Source organism: Sciurus vulgaris (assembly GCF_902686455.1).
Source record: "Sciurus vulgaris genome assembly, chromosome: 1".
NCBI classification, from domain to species: domain Eukaryota; kingdom Metazoa; phylum Chordata; class Mammalia; order Rodentia; family Sciuridae; genus Sciurus; species Sciurus vulgaris.
The window spans coordinates 71,511,281-71,536,628 of record NC_136461.1 but is presented as its reverse complement, the minus strand read 5'-3'; the positions used below and the strand labels follow the sequence as shown (position 1 = coordinate 71,536,628).

The 25,348-nt window shown below is 35.4% G+C and overlaps 1 protein-coding gene across 9 annotated transcripts in view; it reads left to right on the top strand.

Moving 5' to 3' along the window:
* TTLL7 (tubulin tyrosine ligase like 7) overlaps positions 1–25,348 on the top strand; it is a 131,881-nt gene that overhangs the window by 54,890 nt on the left and 51,643 nt on the right. For all 9 annotated transcript variants that reach the window (XM_079139605.1, XM_079139602.1, XM_079139603.1 and 6 more), the window contains 8 exons: positions 1,412–1,570; positions 5,327–5,543; positions 9,112–9,276; positions 12,289–12,447; positions 17,177–17,271; positions 23,075–23,222; positions 23,308–23,381; positions 24,456–24,591. In XM_079139605.1, coding sequence (XP_078995731.1) covers positions 1,412–1,570; positions 5,327–5,543; positions 9,112–9,276; positions 12,289–12,447; positions 17,177–17,271; positions 23,075–23,222; positions 23,308–23,381; positions 24,456–24,591 — 1,153 coding nt within the window. The remainder of the gene's footprint in view (positions 1–1,411; positions 1,571–5,326; positions 5,544–9,111; positions 9,277–12,288; positions 12,448–17,176; positions 17,272–23,074; positions 23,223–23,307; positions 23,382–24,455; positions 24,592–25,348) is intronic.

Sequence of the window (25,348 nt, the reverse complement as noted above, 5' to 3'; positions counted from 1 at the left end):
CTTAGATGGAATAAGGTATTCACTTGAATATGCATGTGCTTGAGTTTTTTCCAAATATATATGTGAAAGCATGGTACCATTTACAAATACCAGATGGTTAGTTTTTAAAATGTATTATTCTGATAAAAACTTTTACTTGATCTAATTTTATATCATTGTTAAATATATAATAAATTTAAAGGTGTTGGAAACAAAAACTGTGGACTTTATCACTGTTATTTTGCTTTGTTTCAATTGTCTTTAATTTTCAAACCAACTTATATTATTCTCATTTTGTACTGAGATTATTTAGTTTGTTGACTTAAAATAGATTTGCCAGATGAAATGTGTAATTATTTTCTTATAGTGGCATCATTTTTATAGGATTCTCATGAGGAAGCACTTTTAAAATATATGAGTCTTTCACTGTGTAACTGAAGTGACTGATGTATTCCACACCCAGTCATAGAATTTAGACTCAATTCTATGTAAGCTGTGTGCTCTGACTCCATTTTAATTTTTACCAATTTCATTTGGAGGCCCTATCTTCTTATAAAAGACTTTCAGAAAAAAATTCTCCTTTGAAACAATCAAATTTTCATAAATAGGCAATATTTAAAAAACCTTTCTCATAATTTCTTCATTTTATTGGGAACTTCTAAGTACAAAATTAACATTTGGGATTAATCAAGATTAAACATTTTAAGCCTATAATTATTTCTAAATTATGTGATCTAATAGAATAGATGACCTAATGTATAGCAAAATGAAAGTATCAGGACATATAACTATACAATCACAAGTACAGATAGTGCATACAGATAATAATCAGCACCTCTGTTGATTCAGATGCTTTCACATTGTTTCTCAGAAAAGCAGTTAAATTTTAAAAACAGTAGCATAAAAGTAAATTAGTTGCTCCCCATGGATGACCCAAAATTTCTTCCCATGGATGAACCAAAAATCACATTTAAAGAGCCCCTGTGTCTTGCTCTTGGCCTTGAGCCTCCCTGTCAGTCAGTGACACACTCCCATGCCCTTGTCTCATATGCCATCCGTGCAGTCATCATTTGGTTTTGTGATCAATGGCCTTTCTGTGGATTCGCCAGAGCAGAGACCATATTGCATTTATCTTAATATTGTCAGTGCCTAGCACTGTGTATGATCAAATAAATCTTTGGTGCAGCAATATGAAAATTACCACATACTAGGGCAGAGATTTTGGTTTACGTTTTTCACTAATGGATCTAGTAAAGTCTAGTCTAGTGTCTCGTACATAGTAGGTGCTTAATAGATATTTGTTGAACTGGATCAATAAGTGAAGGAATAAATGAAGAAATGGAGGGAATTTAAATCATTGCAGTATCCCTAGTAGAGAAATAAAATAAAAATTTAAATAGAATTTATCTTTCATATTGTCTCTGATTTATAGAATGATCAAGTCTCGGCCTCTGGATTATACCTTTGTTCCTCGAACATGGATCTTCCCTGCTGAATATACTCAATTCCAGAATTATGTGAAAGAATTGAAGAAAAAACGGAAGCAGAAAACTTTTATAGTAAAACCAGCTAATGGTGCAATGGGTCATGGGTAGGTTTATATATACCTGGAATATATAAACACTTTGAAAATGGAGGGAAAGTAATAAATGTGCATAATTACTCATGGTTGAGTACTGTTATGAAAAAATAATAAAATTAAGTTTTTATTGATTTTTGGAACTAAATGCTTAATGAGCTTTATTCTTTTAACCTATCTCACAAGCTTCAGTAATTTAATTTAAAAAATGAATCAGCAGGCATGAGAACTTAATAGATAACAAAATGGAAGGAAAAATCTGTATTCTGTTTTCTTCATAAACATAAAATGCTCATTTATAATTTAATAAGCTTGGAGGGAAAGTCATTTGCTATAGTAAAGAGAAAGAAATGAAAAGGAAGTTACTCTTTGCCTAACTAGAACCCTGAAGCAGAATAGTATGATCTTTGCTGGATAAATAGTTGTTTTTTTTTTTTTTTTTAAATGTAGCCATGATAATTGGGTTAGAAATGAGTAGAACACATTTAAAGCTAGAGTCTCAAGAATTAGACATGTTAACTGAGATTAGAATGTGGACTTAACATTCTTGTTTCCTTTTGCTTTCTTATGTTTAGTTGTCTGCAATGAACTTTTAGAAAAATATGACTGAGGCAGTTTTTAATAAAATAGACTTAAGTTATTTTAAATTTTTTATTAAAAATGCTATGGGGACCTGTAATCCCAGCACCTCAGGAGTCTGAGGCAGGAGGATCTCGAGTTCAAAGCCAGCTTTAGCAAAAGCAAGGTGCTAAGCAACTCAGTGAGACCCTGTCTCTAAATAAAATACAAAGTGGGACTGGGGTTGTGGTTCAGTGGTCGAGTGCCCCTGAGTTCAATCCCTAGTACCAAAAAAAAAAAAAAAATGACATGGGAAAAAAGATTCTTGGAAGTGGTATCTACTTGCAAAATTATTGTCCAAAATTTTCCTTTAACTGTTAATCATAATATTTCAATCATATATATTATATTTAAATGTGGTTTGATAACAAGAATAATCAAGTATGTTAGTGGCAGTTTTGTTTCAATTGATTAATGTTTATTTGGCTTCCTATAGGTATCAAAAGGAAATTTTTTGGAAGGATTACTAAATTTTATGTTTTTCTTAATTTTAGTGTAACATTTAGTATAAATATATTTATATTTATTGTTAAAATGTGTATAAGTAATAGTCTTCAAATTTCTTTTGGTTACAATATAAAAATAACCGAAAGAGCAGATAATTAAAAGGGTATTCTGTATTGTTTGAGTTTATGTCATATAATGCAACAGTATGTAGGTAAAGATGCTTTTAATTTTTGAAGGTGTCTACTTCTTGCTGATCTGCTTTGTAGGTGCTATTATTAGAAGTGGAGTATTGAAACCTTCAACTGTTATTGTTGAACTGTTTCTCCCCTTGATTCTACCAGTTTTTGCTCTATATATTCTATATATTTTCAAGCTCAATTACTAAATACATATATATTTGTAATTATTATATATTCTTGATGCATTGACAGTTTTTATCATTTTATAATGTCATTGTTTGCCTCTTGTAATTCTTGTCTTTAAGTTTCTTTTATCTGATACTAGTATAGCACTCCAGATTGTTGTTTACATACACTGTCTTTTCACTTTCATCCTATTCAGACCTTTGATTTTGAAGACAGTTTTTTGTAGACAGCATATAGTTGGACCATGGGTTTTTTTTTTTTTTTTTAATTAATTCTGCCAAACCTTTTCTTTCATTGGAGAGCTAATCTATTTATACTTAATGTAATTACTGAAAAAGAATTACTTCCTTTTGCTGTTTATTTCATATATGTTTTATATGGTTTTTATTTCTAAATTTCTCTACTATAGTCTCTTTTGTGTAAATAGAATTTTTTGTTAACACCTAATTCCCTTGTTATTTCTTTTATTGTAAGTTTTAGAGTTATTGTTTAATGGTTGCCTTGAGCTTATGATTAACACTGTAATTTGTCTAATATTCTGGTCCATCAGTATAGATTTATAACTGTTGTTTTATGCAGTTGTCTTTTAAATCATTAAAAATAAATGAGGAATTACAAACCCAAACTACATTGATAGTGACTTTCATATTTATCTGTGTTGCCAAGTTCTGGTGTTCTTTGGCAATTTAATTATTATAAAATAGATATGGATCTCTTTGAATTTTATTTTTCTTGGAGTTAAATAAGATTCCTGAATGCATAAATTTATTTCATTCAATTGGGAAGTTTTCATTCATAATTTCTTTAAATATTCCTTTTTTTCCTCTCTCTTTCCTTCTGAGACTTCCATTTTGTGTATGTTGATATCCTTGAAGGTGTCTCACAGGTTTCTTTGACTCTCTTTATTTTTCTTTATTTGTGTGTGTACGTGTGTGTGTGTTTCTGTTCCACAGACTAGATAATTTCAGTTGGCTTATCTTCAAGTTACTGATTCTTTTTATGCTTTTACCAATACACTATTTCATGACTTTCATTTCAGTTACTGTACTTTTTAAATCCAAAATTTGTTTGTTCTTTTTTTTTTTTTTAAAAAGATATGCTCTGTTTAATGAGACATTGTTTTCATGATTTCCTTTAGTTATTTGTATATAGTTTCCTTTAGGTCGTTGTATAAATTTTAAACAGTGATTTAAATAGTTGATTATCTAATAAAGCCAATGTCTAGGCTTTAGTTTTTTTATTTCGCTGCATATGGGTTATATTTTCTTTTTTCTTTGCATAGTTCATAATTTTTGTTGAATATTATAATGTAGCAACCATGGAAATCAGACTTTTCCCCCCTCATGTTGTTTGTTGTTGTTGCTTTGTTGTAGCTGTTGTTGTTTGTTTATTGACCTCTTAGAACTGATTTCCTGAAGTCTGTATTGTCTGTTGTGTGTGGCCAGTGAAGTTCCTGGTTGTCAGCTCAGTTCTCAGCTGGAAATTTGACAGATACCCTCAAACACTTAGACCCAAACAAACAGCTTGAATATGAAACCTGACTGTCTTTGCAGATGTGTGCTGTTTGTTGGGTGCTCCTTTCCCACTTCACTTTAGCCTTTAGTGCCTGCTTATTACAGTTTGATGGTTAGTCGGAGGTGAGAATGTGTGACATTTTCAGATATTTCCTGATCCCGTGACTAGCCTGGAGCATGAACATTGCACTCTAGCCTCATTGGAATATGACAGGTTTTTCAAAGTCCCAAAGATTTTCATTCCCAAGCATTTTCTCTTAGTCTTTTTTAGTTAGTCTGTTGTTTGTTCCAAGCATTATTTTTTGCACTAGGCAACAGACTTTTGCCCTTAAATGTTTTCAACAGTTGTCCCTCAAGGGGCACCTCAGCACTGGTAGAACTTTGAATTACACAAGGTAAATGGAAATCCTTGAGTTCTTCCAGGGAGGCCCAGGGTAAAATAAACAACTGCAAGAATAAGGTCCATTCTGTGCAATCCAGAATTGGTACTTGTGCTAGGAACATGGGCAGTTGTTCAAGGTCATTGCTGAACTGGAATTAAGTGGTAGGAATAGAGTAGGTTAAAACGCTACAAAACTTTTTTTAGAAGTTTAGTTGTTTTTTTCCTTGTTTAAATGGTCACTGGATGTTGTAGGCTTTTAATAAGTTTCTGGGGCTCCAAAATGTTGATTATGACAATTAAAAAAAAATATTTCTTGCCTTTGTGGAGGGATAGATTTTTGGAGTTCCTGTTTCATTATTTTCCTCTTGAGTATGTAGATAACTTTTTAAACATTTTGTTTCCATATCAAATTATTCATTTTGGTGTTTCTCTTTAAACTCAGGATATCTTTGATAAGAAATGGTGACAAACTTCCATCTCAGGATCATTTAATTGTTCAAGAATACATTGAAAAGCCTTTCCTAATGGAAGGTTACAAATTTGACTTACGAATTTATATTCTGGTAACATCATGTGATCCGCTAAAAATATTTCTCTACCATGATGGACTTGTGCGAATGGGAACAGAAAAGTATATTCCACCTAATGAGTCCAATTTGGTAAGTGATACCAGAGAGAATTTTTGTTTTTATTAATTTGTTAAACTTGTATTTACTAAAGCATCTATTACATATGAAGATTGTGTGAATCAAAATTCCTCATCTTAGGTTTTTATGATCTAGAAGAATCATATACATAAACAAGACTGCTTCTAACTAATTTTTGTTAGAACAGTAAAAAAAAGGAGGATTATAAATTTATACTGACCAAATGTGAATTTAAGATATAAATTAAAGTATATGTGCTTTTTAATGTTAAAATTTTGTAGAGTTTTTGTAAAGATTTCTTTTGTGCAACCATTGCATATTCGTGAAAGTCATAACTAAAATATCATGAAAATTATCAACTGCAATTTGCAGTTTATGAAAGTCAAATTGCAATTTATTATCTATACTTAAAATTTTAGTTAACTTCTATTTTTGGATCTACTAATTATAATAAAAATTGCAGTTATTTTCTGTTTTATCAAAAGCCTGATTATTGTTCCCTCCAAATATTATGCACATAATTATGCCCAATAAGAGGGGTCAAAATTGAATAATGGCTGATCATAAATATCACTATGTTCAATATGCTTGAAAATGTGTAAACCTGGCAAAGGAAAATCAAGGGAGCCGTCAGTTTTATAGGAAAGGCCATTAAAAGAAAGAAACATCTCATTAAAACTCATAAGGTATGGAGCTAGCCAATCACCAAGAAATGTTTGAAATCTACTGTGTTGTAGGCATTGTGCTGGTTTTGGAAAAAAGAATGACCAGAACAGATACAGTGCTTGACCTCTCAGAATCAACAGTCTAGTGGGGAGGCAGAAAATAATATAAGCAAATATAATAACTGATGGTAAGTGTGATGGTCTAAGAAACTTGGGTTGCTATGGCAGTGCATAGCAGTGGCACCTAACCTGAATGAGGATAAAGATTTAGAGACAGAGTTTGTTTGTAAATTGAAGTCTAAATAATGGGGAGCTTATTCAGGTTTGGGTGGCGTGAGGTGGGAATTGACTGTAGCAGCAGACGAATGAACAGATCAGAGGTAAAAGAGAGAAAGCAGAATATTGAGTTTGGCTAAAGTACAGATGAAGAAGGGGTGTTGATTCAGAGACAAGAAAGGAGGGTTCTACACACCAGATCTTTCAAGACTTTGTAGTCCATGTGTTATGGTTTGGGTATGAGGTGTCCCCCCAAAGCTCCTATGTTATTGCAGTAATGTTCAGAAGTCCAGCCTTGTTTGAATGAACTGACCGAATGGTAACCTTAGGCAGGTGGGGTGTGACTAGAGGAGGTGGCTCACTGAGGTGTGCCCTAAAGGGTTCATCTTCCCTGCAGGTCCCTTTCTCTGTCCACCTTTTGGCCTCCTAGCTGCCATGAATGGAGCAGTGCTCTTCCACCGCACCCTTTCCCCACGATGCACTGCCTTGCTTGGGCCCAGAGCAATGGACTCAGATGACCATGTACTAAACCTCTAAACCATGAACCAAAATAAACTTTCCCTCCACCAACTTGTTCTTGTCAGGTATTTTGGTCACAGTGACATGAAACATGACATACCGTATCTAGGATTTTGGAATTTAACTTAAAGTGAAAGAGAGCATTTTGAGATTTTAAACTAAGGAAAGAAGGGGTGACACTTGTGTTTTAAAAAGGTCACATTGTCTGTAATATGGTGAGTGTGATCTCGGGTTCAGATGGGTAGCAAAGACTGGAGAAAGGGAGACAAGAGACTGAACTTTAGTTTGACCATGTATGAGAAGAGGAATGACTTAAATTGAAATAACAGCAGTGAGGCTGGACAGATCATATGTCCACGGACTTGAGATTTATTTAAGATAACATGGATAAAACTGATGAGCTATCAAAGGTTTTGTGGTAAGTTTTGTGTTCCATTGAAATGTTTGTGTCACCTCCAGGTGGATCTGTTCTGTAGTCATTTGGATATATTGTATGGGCTTTTGAAATTCAGAAGAGAGGTCTGAACTACAGGAATAATTTGGCATTTGCCAGTTCATAGATTACAGTTAAAATAATTGGAATTGGTAAAAATAGCCTATCAATTATGTGAGGCAGTAGTGATTTTTTTTTTTTGGTAGTGTTGGAAAGGGTAAGACTTTAGAAACTCTTTTTTGGGTGATAGAGTGCATTATTATGTTATGTTGTGTGTATATAATTTGCTCAAGTATACTGGATTAAGAATTTATAATGAGAGAAGGGAAATGTAACCTCTAGATCTCTTTTTACCAAGTGCTCTGGAATCATATAAGCTTTGGTTTTTCATAGAAAAAGGATGTTCTCCTACTTAAATGTGAGTGTTAAGTATCAGGCAATAAATTAAGTCTATAATTTAATGATTGAACTCCTAGAATGAGATTTGAAAACTAAAAAAGTGAAATATAAAATTTTATGCAAACTGAGACCACAGTTATGTAAAAGGTCAATTTAAGATAAAAGACTGGGGGAAAAAAGAAACAAAATGATTTTACTGGTTGTTTTGGATGGCAGGCTGCAGCATGTGTTTTCTCTTCTTATTTCCAACTATTAAAACAGTGAACATGTATAAAGAGTTGTGTGCATTTCTATAAAAATTAAATATGGAAAAACTAAACATAAAAACATTTTAAGGCAAGAATTTCAGTTGTGTTGACATGTAATAAACATTTTTTTTTTGCTATCATTGTAGTGGTTGGCCAGTCCTTGAAAAGTTCTGTATGTACAATGCATTGTATTGGCACTGTATGTTGACAAGCAGGGTAAGGCGGGATTATATCATTTTCACCCCTTGCAAGTTGCAAGATAGACCAAAGAATGCTTACTGCTAGCTTGATAAAAACCATTAGTTGTTGATTGATTGACCATTATGAGAAGTATTGAGTTTTGGATTCTTTTTGGAGTTTATTTAAGGAAAAGAATGTCAACAAATATAAGAACATAGAGACTAAAATGTAAGAGCCCCAGCGTGGAGGACAGTACATTTACTTTTAACCATTCAGATGTGCACAGCATTGTGTGGTTCATTCTGTCTGCTGACACTGAGTGCTCTGTCCTGTTGATGTGATATAGTGGTCTCCCCTTCAACATAGGAGTCCTGAGGTTGTGTTTGGTAGTCCTATCTCTTGGTTTATGCTACCTGCCTAAGCTTTTATTTTTTACTTTCCTTTGAAAAGGCATCAAATACTTTTGCAGAAAATTCCTTTCTTCAAATTCGGGTGGAAACAGTGAGGACCAAAAATATTAAAAACAATGTAATGAAAACAAATTTGGAACATTTTGCTGCTTTGCAATAGGTAGTTTCACATTCTAACCTAATTATTTTTTATATACTTATTCATTTGATACTTCTTTATGGTAGTTACTATTATGAATCATATACAAAGTAATTTTGTAGATGATTACATTCTCAGTCCTTTCAAGGGAAATATGCCATTCCAGTTCAATTGAAAATTATTTAAGTAAGTGATTGGCAGTCTCTATAGTTTTAAAACATTTTTAATAGTTGAATGCCTTATTTCTGTGAAAACATACAGTTGGAAAGGCTCATAGGTTAGGTAATGAATTTACTTCTTACATGTTACAGACCCAGTTATACATGCATCTGACAAACTACTCTGTGAACAAGCATAATGAACGTTTTGAACGGGATGAAACTGAAAACAGAGGCAGCAAACGTTCCATCAAATGGTTTACAGAATTCCTACAAGCAAATCAACATGACGTTGCTAAGTTTTGGAGTGATATTTCAGTAAGATTATCTCATTCAATTGTAACCCTCTTTTCTCAGCATTAATTTAAAACACCATGAAGCATTTAAAATAAAGAACAGATTACATCAGATTGTGCAGATAAAGAGCATTTTTGTGAAGGAAGTGGACCTTGTGATGGACCTTGACAAGTAGGAATTTAAAAACTGCTAGAGAGAGGAATTCTAGGTGAAGAAAAAACATAGGTAAAGGCTCGGGTTTGAGAGTTGTAATAGGTGGTGTAGGTTGTCATGTATGGCATATGGGTTGGGAGACTTATGCTGAAAAGATATGTGGGGCCAGATTTCAGGTCTGAAAAGTGAGGCATAGCTTGGTCAGCAATGGGGATTTATTCAGTTTTTAGTGGAAGAGAGAAATAGAACCCAAACCCATGCACTTAAAAGATAAATAATAAGTGTAGTATGGTTTAAAGTGAAGATCCAGAGTAGGCAGGGAGGGCATTTGGGAGGCTCTATAAGAAGTTGAAATGAAAAGAATGGCCTGAATTGAACCACAGCAAAAGAGATGACAGTGAGGTAAATATTGGGGTTAACTGAATATCCAGGTAGAGAAGATTGGCATTCCCTCTGAAGTTTCCAGGAAGAACTGTAGGAAGAATGTGTGCCACATTATCCGAAACAGACTGAGAAGGAATTTATTCTAAGAGGATGTAGAACTTCATTTTGAAGATATAGGAAAAGTGTTTTATTTACTTATTTGTTCATTAATTCATGTAGTACATGGCATAAGTCTGTCTCTGATTGATAGCTTGAAGATTTATAAGACACAGTTCCAGTCATCACACAAAAATTGTTAATAGAAGGCAGTGTCACGAGTACGGCAGAGGCATGTGTTCCATAGCATGGAAATATGGAAGAAGACCACATGTGGTAGCTTTAGGTGACACAGACAGAACACAGAACTTCCTGGAGATGGACACCTGAGGGGAGGTTTTTAAAGTGTATGAGGCTTTGCTGATGAGTTCCACTTTAGATATGCTGATCTTAAACTGCTCTCTCAGGCAGAAGGTCAAGGAAGCAGTGAAAAGTGTGTGTTTGGGGTACAACTGATAATTAAAGCCATGGCAGTGGTGAAATTCCAAATGGTGAAGATAAAAGAGAGAAGGAAACAGATAAAAAGATTAGCTTGGTAAAACAGATCATTATCAGTCCTAACAGAAGTATTAAAATAGTATGTATAGTTAGAGGAGTATGTCTGCTGAAAAGCCTCAGTATGATTAAGGTCATACAACCTCTCTGAGGTTTCTTCTTGGGATGATCAAATAATACATCTATTATGGAAGATGGTCATGAAAGTTCAGAGTTGGTCAGACTTGGTTCTAATTGAGAGGATCAGAGAGAAAAATGTCACCTTACTTGTCTGACACCTGAGAGCCGATAAATCCAGACAGGTGGGACAAGTAAGGTGTAAAGGCATCAGATAAGTAAGTCTTGAAGTGGTCTGAATAGAAGGCAGGATGTGGTGTGCTGGGAACATTGCTGGTGGTACTGCAGAGTGGTGCAACCACTCTGGAAAGCAGCATGGTGATTCCTCAGAAAACTTGGAATGGAACCACCATTTGACCCAGTTATCCCTCCTTGGTACATATTCAAAGGACTTAAAATCAACATACTATAGTGATGTAGCCATATCATTGTTTATAGCAGCTCAATTCACGATAACTAAGCTATGAAACCAACCTAGATGCCCTTCAACAGATGAATGGATAAAGAAACTATGGCATATATACACAATGGAGTATTATTCATCCATAAAGAAGAATGACTTTATGACATTTGCTGGTAAATAGATGGATCTGGAGACTATTACATTGAGTGAAATAAGCCAATCCCCCAAAACCAAAGTTCGAATGTTCTCACAAGGGTGGGGAGGGCAAGAATAGAAGTTCAGTGGATTAGACAAAGGGGAATAAAAGGAAGTGAGGGGGGATAGTAATAGGAAAGACAGTGAAATGAATCTGACATAACTTTATTATGTACATATATGAATATCCCACAGTGAACCTCAACATCATATACATCCATCAGACTGGGATCCTAATTAGAATAGAATAAAATATAGAATAAAATATACTGCATGTTTCTATAAATATTTCAAAACAGTCTGTACTGTCATGTATAACTAAAAATGTTAGTAATTCATCCTATTTTGTATTTTGTGTTTCCTCACAGAAAATGTTGATAACCAGTTTTTTAATTGGAAATATTCTCTTCTCAGTTTAACCTTAAGAACTACAAAATCGCCATGATACCAAAAACCCCAACTCTCGTAGATTATGTTTTTCTAGCCCTTTCAGCCTTTGTCTCAGTGGAAGTTCTATGGTGTTGTTTGTGAGATAATGTACCCTCCTTGAAAGTTTTCTTCCTGATTATTTTCATTCCCTTCTTTATGGGGCTGTCATATGCTCCTGATCTTACATATTGAATGGATAGAAACCACATTTATCAACTTTTTAAAAAAACTTATTTGGTTACTAATGTTTTTGAGCATCTACTAATGTGAGGCAATCTTTTAGGTACTGAAAATGGGACTGTAGGTAAGACAGTCGAGGATCCTTCTTTGACAAAAAGGGCTGGTTATGTCCTGTGTCAGCAGGTTACATCCTGTGTGTAGTGATGCCGAGAGCAATCATGGTTGGTTGTTTTTACAAATGGGGTTGGGAAAGGCCTTTCAGAATATCAAAGAGTCAGAGATGGTAGTGAGTGAGTATAAAGTGTTCCAGGAAGAGGGAAGAGCTAGTGCAAGGGACCCAAGCTAGGAGGAAGTGCCATTTACTGAAGAAACCCAAAGAAAGTGAGACTTACTGGGGCCTAATGGGCATGGTAAATGGTTGGATGAAACCAAGTCAGAGCAGTGGTAGGGGACAGAGGCTATAAAGCTTAGTAAATATAATCAGAATACTAGTTTGTCAGGCCAGGCCATGTCATCCTGGTATATGTGTTAATGAGGTACAAGTAAATAAGTCCTCTTCACCTCTGCTGTAATCTTTATAGGAGTTGGTGGTGAAGACTCTGATTGTGGCAGAACCTCATGTTCTGCACGCGTATCGAATGTGTAGGCCTGGTCAACCTCCAGGAAGTGAAAGTGTCTGCTTTGAAGTCCTGGGATTTGACATTTTGTTGGATAGAAAACTAAAACCTTGGCTTCTGGAGGTAAGGCACTCTTTAACAAGTTAGAGAAGTTATCACTGTTCTGTATTAAAACTTATGATTTTTAAATGTGTTCTTGGCACAGTTATCCCCATTAACTGTCTAGAATCAGGCCTGAATAAAGTATGTGGGAGGAAGAGAATGAAAATTCAGGGATTCACATACTTTTAAGAGTGAATCAATTATGTGTGTGATATTACTTTCCCCAAATTAGCATTCAGTGTATTTCTAGGACAGAGATTTTGAATGTAAGCACAAATCTATTTTTACTGAGTTGTTGAGTTACTTACTTGGTCTACTATTTTCTCAACCACATGGCTTCTACCACTTCCTGAACTCTGGATACTGTCTTTCCTCTGTGTGACTGCCTGGGCTTCAAAGCCTTCAGCGTGTCTCTCTTCAGTGTCTCTAAGAAGAGAGAGACTTTAATTGGTTTAGTAATCAGTATTCAGTGTCCAGTACCCCAGGTGGAGTAAATTGTCCTTTAAGGCCATATTATATGCCTGAGACTCCCCTCATGTCCAGCCTGTCAACTGTATGCCTTTGGGTTTGCTGCCCAACCCAGGTAAGGCCTGAGTTTTCATTACTTTTCTTTGATTATATAATGTCACCTAATAGCATTTGAAAAATAGGGAATAATGTAAAGGAGAAAATTAAAATTACCTCTGTTTAAGATGCTTCTGTTTCCAGACAGTTATATTTATATCTGTATTGCCCATGGGAAACCTTGGAAGTCATTCTGTCCAGACATGCTCCATTCTGCAGATCCCTCCACGCTCCCTGAGCTGGGGTCATGGATCTTCCTCATGGCTGCTGAAGCACTGTGTTTAGGCAGCTATCAGAAAAATAGCACGTATCTAAACAGTACTTAATGAATTAATTACATTTTGAATACCGTATTGCTACAGAAGTTATAATCAATAGCTACCTTTCTTTTTAAATTGACTTATCTCTTTTTGTTAGTGATGTAGAAGTTGGAAGTTACATCTGTCATATCAAGGTTTGTGTAAGCAAGCCAAATGAGTTGTGGGTGAGATCAAGATGTTCAAAGTATATGTTTTATAGATATGAACTTTGGTAATTTGAAGGCCAACCCCCCCTCTGTGTTTTCATCTATTGTGAGCAAATAATTGGTATTATATCTTCAGTTCTCTGCTGGCTATTCATATTTTGACCAATCTGGCACTAGATGTAAGATTATAGTGAAGAATTTTGCTCACCCTTTGCTTCCTTCATTCCTTAGATAGGAAAGCACTTGATTGCATGTGGGCCCTTCAACTTATTAAGGCCTTAAATTTTCTTCTTTCGATTTACTACTTTGTCTGCAGTAATACTTTCCTGTTCTTAGCTGTATTTTCCTTTGCCCCTGCTACTTAATGAACTGGAGAAGAGGTAAAGGCACATGAGAGGATTGCAAGGAATATAAGGGAATATAAGGCCTTACTGGAGCTCTCCATTAGCTTGCTCAATCAGCATTGACTGGAGGGTCGAATTCTTTCTGTTTTTTAAAGACTAAAAACAACATTTTACTTAATTCTTTATCCTCTGCTTCATTATTTCCAGATCAATCAGAACCATTAAAAAATCTCCAAAATAAATAAGCAAAATCTGTGTATGATGAACATTTAGTATATTAAAACAGTTAAAGTAATCTTTTTAAGCTCTTGGTTTGTATTTTGCATCCACCTAAAATTCTGGTGGGTCTGATGTACATTGTTAAAAACCTTTTGGCGCCATCAAGTGGAATAAGGTAGAAGATACGTCTGAGAATGTGACAGCTTTCAGCTAGCTAGAATAATTTAAGGTAATGATTGGTAGTGATAAAATTGAAGAAAATTTCAAGCATAGAAGGCCTTTTTAAAATGAAAAATTGTGTGGAGTGTGAATAGATCGTCAATACTTTAAGTACCCTTGAATTAAAGCAAGTACTTATTGAGTAGTTATAGATATTGTGCTATGTGGTGGGGATACAAGAATCACAGAATATTTGCCTTGGTCTAGTGGAGATCCAGATGTGTGTTTTATGTTAATAGTTGTAAGAATTAGCAGGGAAACAGAAAGCAGCACCAAAAATAGGGATTAATCTTTATATGCAGATATGTATAATTGAGAGTTCAAACAAATAAAAAATCCAAACCAAACAAAAAACCTTTGCCAGTGCATGTGCCTGAATCCCAGCAACTTGGAGGGCTGAGGCAGTAGAATTGCAAGTTCAAGGTCAGCCTGAGCAACTTAGTGAGATACTCAGCAATTTAGTTAAACCCTGTCTCAAAAAACAAACAAACAAACAAACAAAAAAAAAACTGAGCTAAGAGCTAGGGATATAGCTTAATGGTAGAGGGCCCCATCCCCAGTACCCCACCCCCTAAAAAATCAAAAGAAATAACAAAAACTTTGCAGAAAGGACATCTGAGCAGTCTTTAAGGCTGGAGTAGGGGGTTGGGTTGGGAGAGATTAGGTGAGTGTCAAGGAAAGACTGTGGGACAGAGGAACAGCAGTAATATAGGGATAGCACCTAAATTAGTTTTTTAATTAGTTTATTTTTTAAAGGTGTACTTCTTCAAATACTAATTTCTTCTGTATTATAGTAGAAGGAAGAATATGGATGAAAGAATATATGAAAACTGTACGAACTAAGATGTTGGTAGCATCCTGGTGGAGGTATATACCTGGCAGAATTCCCAGCTGCAATTTGGAATGGAATAGCTAAAGAATTCTATGAAGATAGATAACATTACAATGAACCACTTAATCATCAGTTCCTGAATCTGGTTACTTTATAATCTTGTTACATGTAGCAGCCAGAGCCATCATTAATCATCTTAAAATTTCCAGAGATTTGAATTAGCATGGTTGAAACATTTTTTCATAAAATCTATTTGAATTAGCATGGTTAAAACATTTTTTTATAAAATCTATTTTATTTTATAAAATATATTACTTTACCCTTTCTCTGCACTTGTAAAGGAAAGGACTTGGTGCTTTGAAGTAACAGATTAATAAACTAGTTTTTTCAAGTTGACCTAGAATATGTGGGTGTTTTTATAGTTCTCAAGCTATTCCCTTATCTTAAGACCACACCACAGAAAGATAGGACTATGTCTATCACCTTCTAAGTTAGAAATCAGCAGAGAAGTCAAAATGCAACTTGACCTATGTCTGTGGAGGGAGTATGATGTATTCAAAATGATGGCTTGATGAAAAATTTGCATGATATATTTATTAAGGAAAAACTTGGATTATAAAATAAAATATGGTTTGTATAGACATGTACTTAGAAAATAAGATGCATAGTAATATATGTATGTATAGACATACATATACATCTGTAATACTCTTTACCAAATGGTTAATAATATTCCAGGTAGTGAATGACAGGTGATTCTTTGCTGTTTGCTTTGCTTCTGTTTACTATTTTTTCTGCTGGAAAACTGTGCCACTTTTCCAGTTAGATAGATGGTATTCCTAGATATATTTTTGAGTATAATGGGGGCATTTCTTCAGGTCTCAGTTGTAGAATGTATGCTGTTGGTTGTCCCTTGTACTAAATTTGTATAATTATGTTTAGAAGCATATAGTTTTGTTGAGATAGCTTAAGGGGTTAGTTGGTAATGAAGAAAAATGAAGTTTTAGTTTTAAACTCAGCAATATTCTAACCAACTGATTTAATTTAGTTTCTTAAAAACCTGTCATGCCAGTTAATTTTCCCAACAATAACATTAAAACCTAACAACAACAAATACAAAAAGAAAAACTCCAGCTCTTGAGGTCCCTCAATATCGTACGAGCGATTTCAAGGTGCTACTTTTTTATCTTGTTGAATTCCTGGGAATGGCATCAGAAAGTAGAATGGTCACAAATAACTCATTATTCCCATTAGTCCGTCCTTATACAGTTAGAAAGACTCTTAGAGGTTAGTCTGCAGCTGCCCTTAAGATTATCTTGTCAATGGGGAATGAGGGAAGAGTGGGGGGAAAGGAAAAGGAAAAACAATGGAATAAATCTGATGTAACAATATTCCCATGTACATAGGTGAAAACATCACAATGAATCCCACCATCTTGTACATCCAGAAGAATGGGGTCCTAACAAGAATAAGATATATTCCATGCTTGTATAATTATATCAAAATGGATTCTACTGTCATGTATAACTAAAAAAGAACAATGCAAAAGAGTATCTGAGAAATTTAGTCAATGCCTTTTGAAATGAAAATTGATGAATTATTTTTTGAGCTGAGTAGAAACACAACTTATTTTCTATGTATCGAAAGATGAATTCTTTAGGAATACCCGAAGCAGTGAAAAGAGGGCACTGATGTTTTCTACTTGTTAAAAATGTACATGTATGTAATTATTATGGTGTTGGTAACACGAATGTCATGATTACTGTTCTTCCAACTCTTTGTCAAGTTAGATCCCTTTTAACTTCCCTAAACTAAAAAACTCCAGTGCATGGGGTAATGGCCTGGAGAGATGATGCTGACGGTTAAGATTTTCAGCTTGAGGCAACAAGGGCAGAAGGTCATGCTCCTAGTCAATTCCTTGACCTAGGGTGGTGGCAGGAAAGATGTGGCAGTGGCAACTGGGTCTTCCACCAGATAAAGCTTTGAGATTTATTGTGAATTCTTTCTCCTGATTGGAGATATAACTTTAGATTAACAAACATGCATGGAATATTTATTGACCTTCCAACATTTGGCTGCCAACATTGTTTTCTTTGTAAATTTCAGATTAATCGAGCCCCAAGCTTTGGAACTGATCAGAAAATAGACTATGATGTAAAAAGGGGAGTGTTGCTCAATGCACTGAAGCTACTAAACATCAGGTAAAGTATTTTCCCCATCTTTTGGAAAACTTCCCACATTTGGCATAGATAAATCATTTGTACATGAAATTGGCTTATAATCATTTATATTTTTTACTTTGAATTTTTTTTATTTCATTTTTTAAACCCATATAGTCTTAAAAATATATTTTCCCTTCTTCCTGTAAACTCTTTTCCCGACTCCTTCCCATATAATACTATGCACCTGCAATAATTATTTTAAAATTACAGTAGGTACTGGAAATATAAAGTCTTCTAAGAGTCCTAGGTTTCTGGCTTGGATTGTTTGATAATATGCTATTCATGGAGATAAAGATTATAGTGGAGTTATAGACTGAGAGAAATGATGGAAGAAGGTAGAGAGAATTCAGTTTTAAACAGGCTAATTTTTATTTGTTCTAATTACGTACATGAGAGTAGAACACATTTTGACATATAAATGGAGTATAACTTCTCATTCTTCTGGCTGTACATGATGTAGAATCACACTGGTTGTATAATCATATATGCACATGGGTCATAATATCCAATTCATTCCAATGTCTTTCCCACCCCCATGCCTCCTCCCTTCCCTTCACTCCAAAGTACTCCCTTATCCAAAGTACGTCTATTCTTCCCTAACCCGACTCCCCCTTATTGTTAATTAGCATCTGCATTATTCTGCCTTTGGTTCTTTGGGATTGGCTTATTTTGCTTAGCATGATATTCTCCAGCTTCATCCATTTACTGACAAATGCCATAATTTCATTCTTCTTTAAGGCTGAATTGTGTATATATCCCACAGTTTCTTAATCCATTCCTCTGTTGAAGGGTACCTAGGTTGGTTCCATAGCTTAGCTATTGTGAATTGAGCTGCTATAAACTTTTATGTGACTGCATCACTGTAAGGTGCTGATTTTAAGTCCTTAGGATATATACTGAGGTGTGGGATGACTGGGTCAAATGGTGGTTCCATTCCAAGTTTTCTGAGAAATCTCTGTACTGCTTTCCAGAGTGGTTGCACCAATTTGCAGCCCCACCAGCAGTGTATGAGTGTACCTTTTCCCCTACATCTTCACTAACATTTATTGTTATTTGTGTTCTTGATCTTTGCCATTCTGACTAGAGTGAGATGAAATCTCAGTGTAGTTTTGATTTGCATTTCTCTAATTGCCAGAGATGTTGAACATTTTTTCATATATATGTTGATTGATTGTATTTCTTCTGCGAAGTGTCTGTTCAATTCCTTAGCCCATTTATTGATTGGGTTATTTGTTTTTTTGGTATTAAGTTTTTTGAATTCTTTATATATCCTGGAGATTAATGCTCTATCTGAGGTGCATAATAAATCTGCTACTTTTAAGATGATTTGAGACAAAAAGGTAGGAATGTTAAGTGGAAAATTTAGTTTCGAGTGCCTCAGGAGGTAAAGATATCTGATTGACATTCATGTACAGATTGGAGTTGATTGTAATGAATAAGATCACACAGTTGGAGGGTCAGAGTCAGAGCCCTGAGTGATGCCAACATTTGAAGATATGTTTATAAATTCTGATATTCTGCTCAGATAATTTCCATCCTATGAGATAGAGTTTAATTCTTTGCATTACATACAAGATACTTTTTGAGCTGGCCCTTGCATCTTTCTCCAACCCAATCACTTGTTCTTTTTTCTCTGCCTGGGGATTGATTTATCTGAGAACTTTATTGTAGTGCTGTTTCTCATTTACATGCTTTTGCACTTTCTCACATTTAATATTCATGCACCTTGGTCCCTCTGGTGAGCATCAAACTTATTTTTTTAGTTGTGGTAAAATATAGTTAACATGAAATGTATCATTATAATCATTTTTAAGTGTACAGTCGAGTGGCATGAAGTACATTTGCAGTGTTATATAATTATCACCACCACCTGAAAACTCTTTGTCCTGCAAAACTGAAACTATAGACCCATTTGATCCTAACTCCCCTTTTATCTCATCTCCTACTCCCTGGAAACCACCATTATGCTTCTGATGAATTTGAGTAACCTAGTTTTATCTCATAAGAGTGCAGTCATACAGTATTTGTCTGGCATATTTCACTTAGCATGTCTTTAGGTTCATTGTAACTTGTGTCAGAATTTCCTTTCTTTTTAGAAAGTCAGAGTAACATGTCTTTGTATGCTGTCTTTCTTTGTTTTCTGAAGCTATACCTGAGACTGGGAAATTTATAGAGAACAGGTTTCTTGAGGTCACAGTTCTAGAGATCCAAAAGCATGGTGCTGGCTTCTGCTAGGCTTCTTGTGGGGACTTCATTTTGTATCATCTCAGGGTTGAAAAGAGGAAGGAAAGTGGATGCATGCAGAAGAGCACATGTATAGTAGTGAATTGGGAGACTGACCCATTTTATAAACAACCATTCCTCACAGTAACTAATTCAGTGCCATAATACCCATCTCAATCCTGCAAGACTTAATTTAGTCTCTAGAGAACTAACCCAGCCACTGCAGAAAGTCATTAATCTGTTCCTGACTGTGGTGCCCTATGACCTAATCACCTGCCACTAGGTTATACCTGTTAAAGGTTCCATCACCTCTCAATACTATTAAATTGGGGACCAATAGCACATGAACCTTTGGGGGAAATGCTATACTCAAGCCATAGCATACAGGTTGATCGAACTTTTATCAGCTCATTCTTAAAACCTAGCTCAAGCCTAACCTCCTGTTTGAAGCCTTTACTAAAGCAGCATGGCTCACTTCTCCCTTTGTGCTATCACGATGCTCTTACATTGCGAACGGCACTCCCTGGACCCTGTGTCTTTGTTTACTTGCCATCTCCCCACCCTTGTTTAGTCTTTCAGCTTCTTGAGGGCGGTGGCTCTGTTTCTCTTTGTATCTGTTGGGCCTTATCTACATCTAGCATAGAGTAAGTAGTAAATATAATTTGGGTTGGAAGACAAGGCTAGGGGAAGGACTTTTATTTAAGGTAATTACTTGTAGAAAAATAGGGAAGTGGGAAGACAAAGCAAAACATGTTTATAAATCTTCCACTTATTCTGTACTTCTTGATCCATGCCGCATATGACACAAATGGTTAGAGAAATCCCTTGAATGGAATCACAGGGTAATGAATAGTGGGAAGAAATCCAGAAAGTCACAAACAAAACTTTTTAGGTCAATATATGAACACAGTTGAGTAGAAAAATGCTGACTAAAATGCTAAGTTAGCCGGGTGCAGTGCACGTGTCTGTAATCCCAGTGACTCTGGAGGCTGAGGCAGGAGGATCGTGAGTTCAAAGCCAGCCTCAGCAAGGGCAAGGTGCCAAGCAACTCAGTGAGACCCTGTCTCTAAATAAAATACAAAATAGGGCTGGGGATGTGGCTCAGTGGTTGAGTGCCCCTGAGTTCAACCCCTGGTATCCCCCCAAAATAAATAAATGAAATGCTAAGTGAGTCGGGATGTTTCAGGCTTTGGTGATTTTTCTGGTTTGTGAAGTGGGCACTGAGGCTCATCAGTGCCGATTCGTGGCTGCAGTCATAGAGACGCAGACCAGGTTCACAGGGACGAGACTCTGAGGCCGAGATGTGAAGGAGAGATTCCCATCAAAGTACCATCATCATATCAATCATAGCTGTTAGTTCAAGGGCTGTATTGTAGTACTGGTATTATAGTCTGATTTGTGAATTAAAGAAGTGATTTTACTGCTTGTTACTTTGCTATTTTTTTAATGAGAGATCATATCATAAAAAATGAAAGACTCAATGTGATTGTCTTTCTTCATTTTTTAATGTATCTGAGAGGACTTCTGTGTGAGGTTATTTTTGTTTTCTTTTCTGTTCACATGTGTTTGATCTGCTTTTTCTTTTCAGTATCCTTGTCTATCAGCCTTTTTGACTGTGGACGGGATGTAGGTCTATGTTTATATCTTTTATAGCATATTAATTAAAATATCTCATTCCTTCTTTGTTTTTCCTTTTTTCGTTTGTTCCTTTTTTAAAAAATTTACTTCCTTTTTTTCCCCTTCCTTTATTTTGTTTGGTCTTTTTTCCCTTGTATTTTTTTTTTTCCTTTTCCTGTTTTCTCCTACCTGTGAACTGAATTCTATATAGAAATAAATTTTCTCTATAAAATGGAGTATTTAAAAAATCAAGTTTGATGAGCTACCTAAACTTCTGTATTACCTCTTCCCTTTACCCAGAAAACTCAGAGTCAAATATGTATTCATCATTGGAAAATTGATATTCATAATTACCTACTCACTAAAATCAGAAATCTTTGTATCATTACAAGTTTATCCCTCTTTCTTATTCTGCACATTTAATTACTCACCAAAGCATTCCTATTCTTTCTCCAAAATATTCTTCTAAACTCACTCTTTTTCTCTAACATGCTGCTGCTTCCCAGTCTTCATATTTCATATTGTTAATGAAATAGCATCTCATCATCTTTTCTCATCCTCTTTCTAAGCCACTATACACTGCACATACTGCCAAGGCCATAATCTTTATTTAACATATGCAAATATAATTATGCTGTTCTCCTTTTAAAATTTATGTCTTTTAATTGTCTGAAGATAAACTTGAAACTCAATAATCTAGTGTTAACTCCTTATGATTACCTGAATATCTTGCATTCACCCATCGTTCCAACTCTACTAAATGGTTTCCAACATTCTGGATATGTTTGTTTATTTTCTCAAATTATTTCTTTGTTCTGACCACCTACTGGATGCCTGCCACTGAAGCCTCAGTGTTATGTTGTCCTGAAAGAGAATGGATCATTTTCCTAGCACTTCTACAAGTTGTAGTTGTGAGGGGATATATACTTGAGGCAGTAGCAATTTCTTTATTGCCCAGAGTCTTGGTCTTATATTTTCAGTACCATTTTCTGATGAATTAAATGGGGACATATGTGAATTTAAGCACCTCTTTTACCTCTTCACAGCAGAAGCTGGCCAAATGATATCATGTCCATTTCCCTTTGATTTGCATCCATACCTGCACCCTGCCAGGATAATGACACTATATGAGGCATGGGCATAGAAACTCAAGGATAGGAAATCTGTTTTTTTTCCACAAGGCTGAGGACAGAATTGGTTGTGATTTTTTCCTTTTCTCCTGAATTCCATCCTGTTCTTGAAAAGTCTTTTAGGGGTTGTATGTAGGAGTACAAACTAGAAGAGTTAGAGACCTCAGACTTATTTCACTAGCTACATGGGAGGGAAATAAGAAAAAGTGGCTCAGGGGAAAATAATCCCACAATGGAATTTCTTCGATAAAAAACAGAGAATTTTAACTAAATTTTCATGATTAAATAAAATATTAGAAGGACCATCCAATTTTTTTTGAACAAATGATGACTGTTAGGCTGGAATTTCAGTCATAACTAAAAATGTGCTCAAGAGCGGTCAGTATAAATGAGAGTGCTTAAATATAAATGGAATTGGTTGAAGAGGGAGAAGAGAATGACTAGTTACCAATTAATGTTACCACAAATTGATTTGTATAAGTTCCCTAGGAGGGAAACGTTATTGTTAACATTTAATACAGGGGGTAATAGACTTAGCAGTTAATTGACCAGTGTCAGATTGTATAGGTGCTAAGTTGTTAGTATGGTATATCAAGACCCTCTGGCTCCTCAAGCATCTAGTGTTTCCATTTTATCTTGTTTTCATAAGTTTGCCATACAGAGTCCCATACAGATGAATATATTATGTGAATCTATAAAACCATCTTTGATTCCTATCTGCATTGTGCCTTTTCATCTGCAAATGCTTCTCACAGGACTAAGATCAGAATTTGTTTGAATTCTTGTGTATGGTCTTGTGTTTCATATTTTAGGACCAGTGATAAAAGGAGAAACTTGGCAAAACAAAAAGCAGAGGCTCAAAAGAGACTTTATGGTCAAAATTCAATAAAAAGACTCCTACCGGGTTCCTCAGACTGGGAACAGCAGAGACACCAGCTGGAGAGGCGGAAAGAAGAGTTGGTATGAACATTTTAGCAACATACCCACAATTTCAATTGCATGATTCATGCATTGGGTTTTATTTGTAAACTTTCTTTATTTTTAGAAAGAGAGACTTGCTCAAGTACGAAAGCAGATTTCACGAGAAGAACATGAAAATCGACATATGGGGAATTATAGGTAACTTTGCTTCCATTTTTGTATACACTGAAGGAAATATAGTGTCAAATAATCATTCCATATTTTTAGACCTCTTATGCTTATTTTTACTTTTGTTCTTTTCATTCTTAGAGTGTGCCTTTTGCTTAATATCTTTTAAGAAAGAAAATGTAGTCAGCCTAGTCAGTGAGTAGTTGGTTCTGACTTGACAATTCTCCTGCCAGCTGACCTGTGGAGTGCTCACTGGAAATCTTTTTAACCAGCTATTCTTGTGCCTGGATTTGGTTATTACACACTATTTTAAGAAAGTGGAAATTTAGGTTTAATAATAGTTTTCTACTAACTCATAGTGGTTGCTGTTCTTTATTTTAAATTCAAATCCTGAGGAAATGGAAAAATAAGAAAATATTTGGAGGAGCAAGTTAGAGACAATAGGCAGGATTTTGGACTGTGTTGAACTGGGACCCCTCAGAATATCCTTGACAGGATCTAGAGAGGCTCTTTAAGCTCCTTGTGCTCTAGGAAGGGTGTCCTCTCCTCTCCGGCTTTGACTTGCTTTAGTGGGTTTAAGAAGGTGTGGGTGTAGAGTTTCTTCCACCCCTGTTAAGGTGTCTTTCCTGTCCTCAGCACCTACCTCCTTAGTAGTGAGGGGACACATTCCTTCCACCCTACTGCTACCTAGTCCTCCTCACCCCAAAAGAAGCCATTAAGACTAATGCCTCATTTTTGCATACTTCAGTCACTACATGAAGTCAAAACTTCCCTAGTATCCCTTATCATCTCAACACTCTCCCACAAATTTTTGTATTTTATCAATTCGAACAGTTGCTGTTCTTCTCCAGTCACTTTCTTTGAACCAAACCCTTATACCACATCTTCTGGAACTACTTTGTGTAATGATAGTTCTCTAGAGAAGAATTTGTCTGAGTAACATGAAAATTTGTGATCTTCTCAAAACCATCTTTGTTTCTAGCAGTTAGCTGTATTAACTGGCTTAGAGCAGGAGGGCAATAATTGTCTAATCAATTATCTTAACTATTGAACTATGATCATTTCTTTTAAACAGACTGGATTATCTGATTTTTGTTTTTGTAGACGAATTTATCCTCCAGAAGATAAAACACTGCTTGAGAAGTATGAAAATTTGTTGGCTGTTGCCTTTCAGACCTTCCTTTCAGGAAGAGCAGCCTCATTCCAGCGAGAGCTGAATAATCCTTTGAAAAGAATGAAGGTAAGAGGAGGAGGTTGATACAGAGAAAAAAGGATGAAACCCAGTAGTGTGTCTATAAAAACAGCCAGCCTTCGTCGTCCGTGTAAAAGCATTGTACTTTTATTTTATAGTGCATTTCAGGCTTTTCATTTTAGCAGTTGGTAGTGTTTGACAACAAACCAAGTGACTTCATAAATAAGATGTCTAACAGGACAAATTATGGAGTAGAGAATTTTGATATAATATTGTAATCATATTATAAGAACATTCTTATTACATAGATTCATACGTGTAACTGGATAAAGAAATCCAATGAATTAAACTTGCGGTTTGTGATACTCTTGTTATTTGCATTATAATTAACATTATGCAGCATTTTTTCTTAATACTACATAGACCTGGCATAAGAGCCGGTAATTAAACCACACACACGCACGCACGCACGCACGCACGCACACGCACGCACACCTGTTTATCCTAATGAAAGGTTTATCAGTTGTCCATTATAGCATAACAAACCACTTCATTTATTTGCTCATTATTCTACAGTCTTTCTGGGAAATATTGAGTGGTTCTTTCACTGATCTTTCCTGGAGTAGATCTGGTAGTTGCATTTATCTGAAGGCAGTTTCTTGCACTCAGCTGGGTCTAGAACTTCAAGGTGGCTTTACTGTTGTGTTTGGTGCATCAAATGGGATAGTTGGAGCATCAGGGAGCTGGCTGAGTGTGTCTTTCTTTTTATGGGGCCTCTCAGCATGGTACACAGATCTCTTAATAA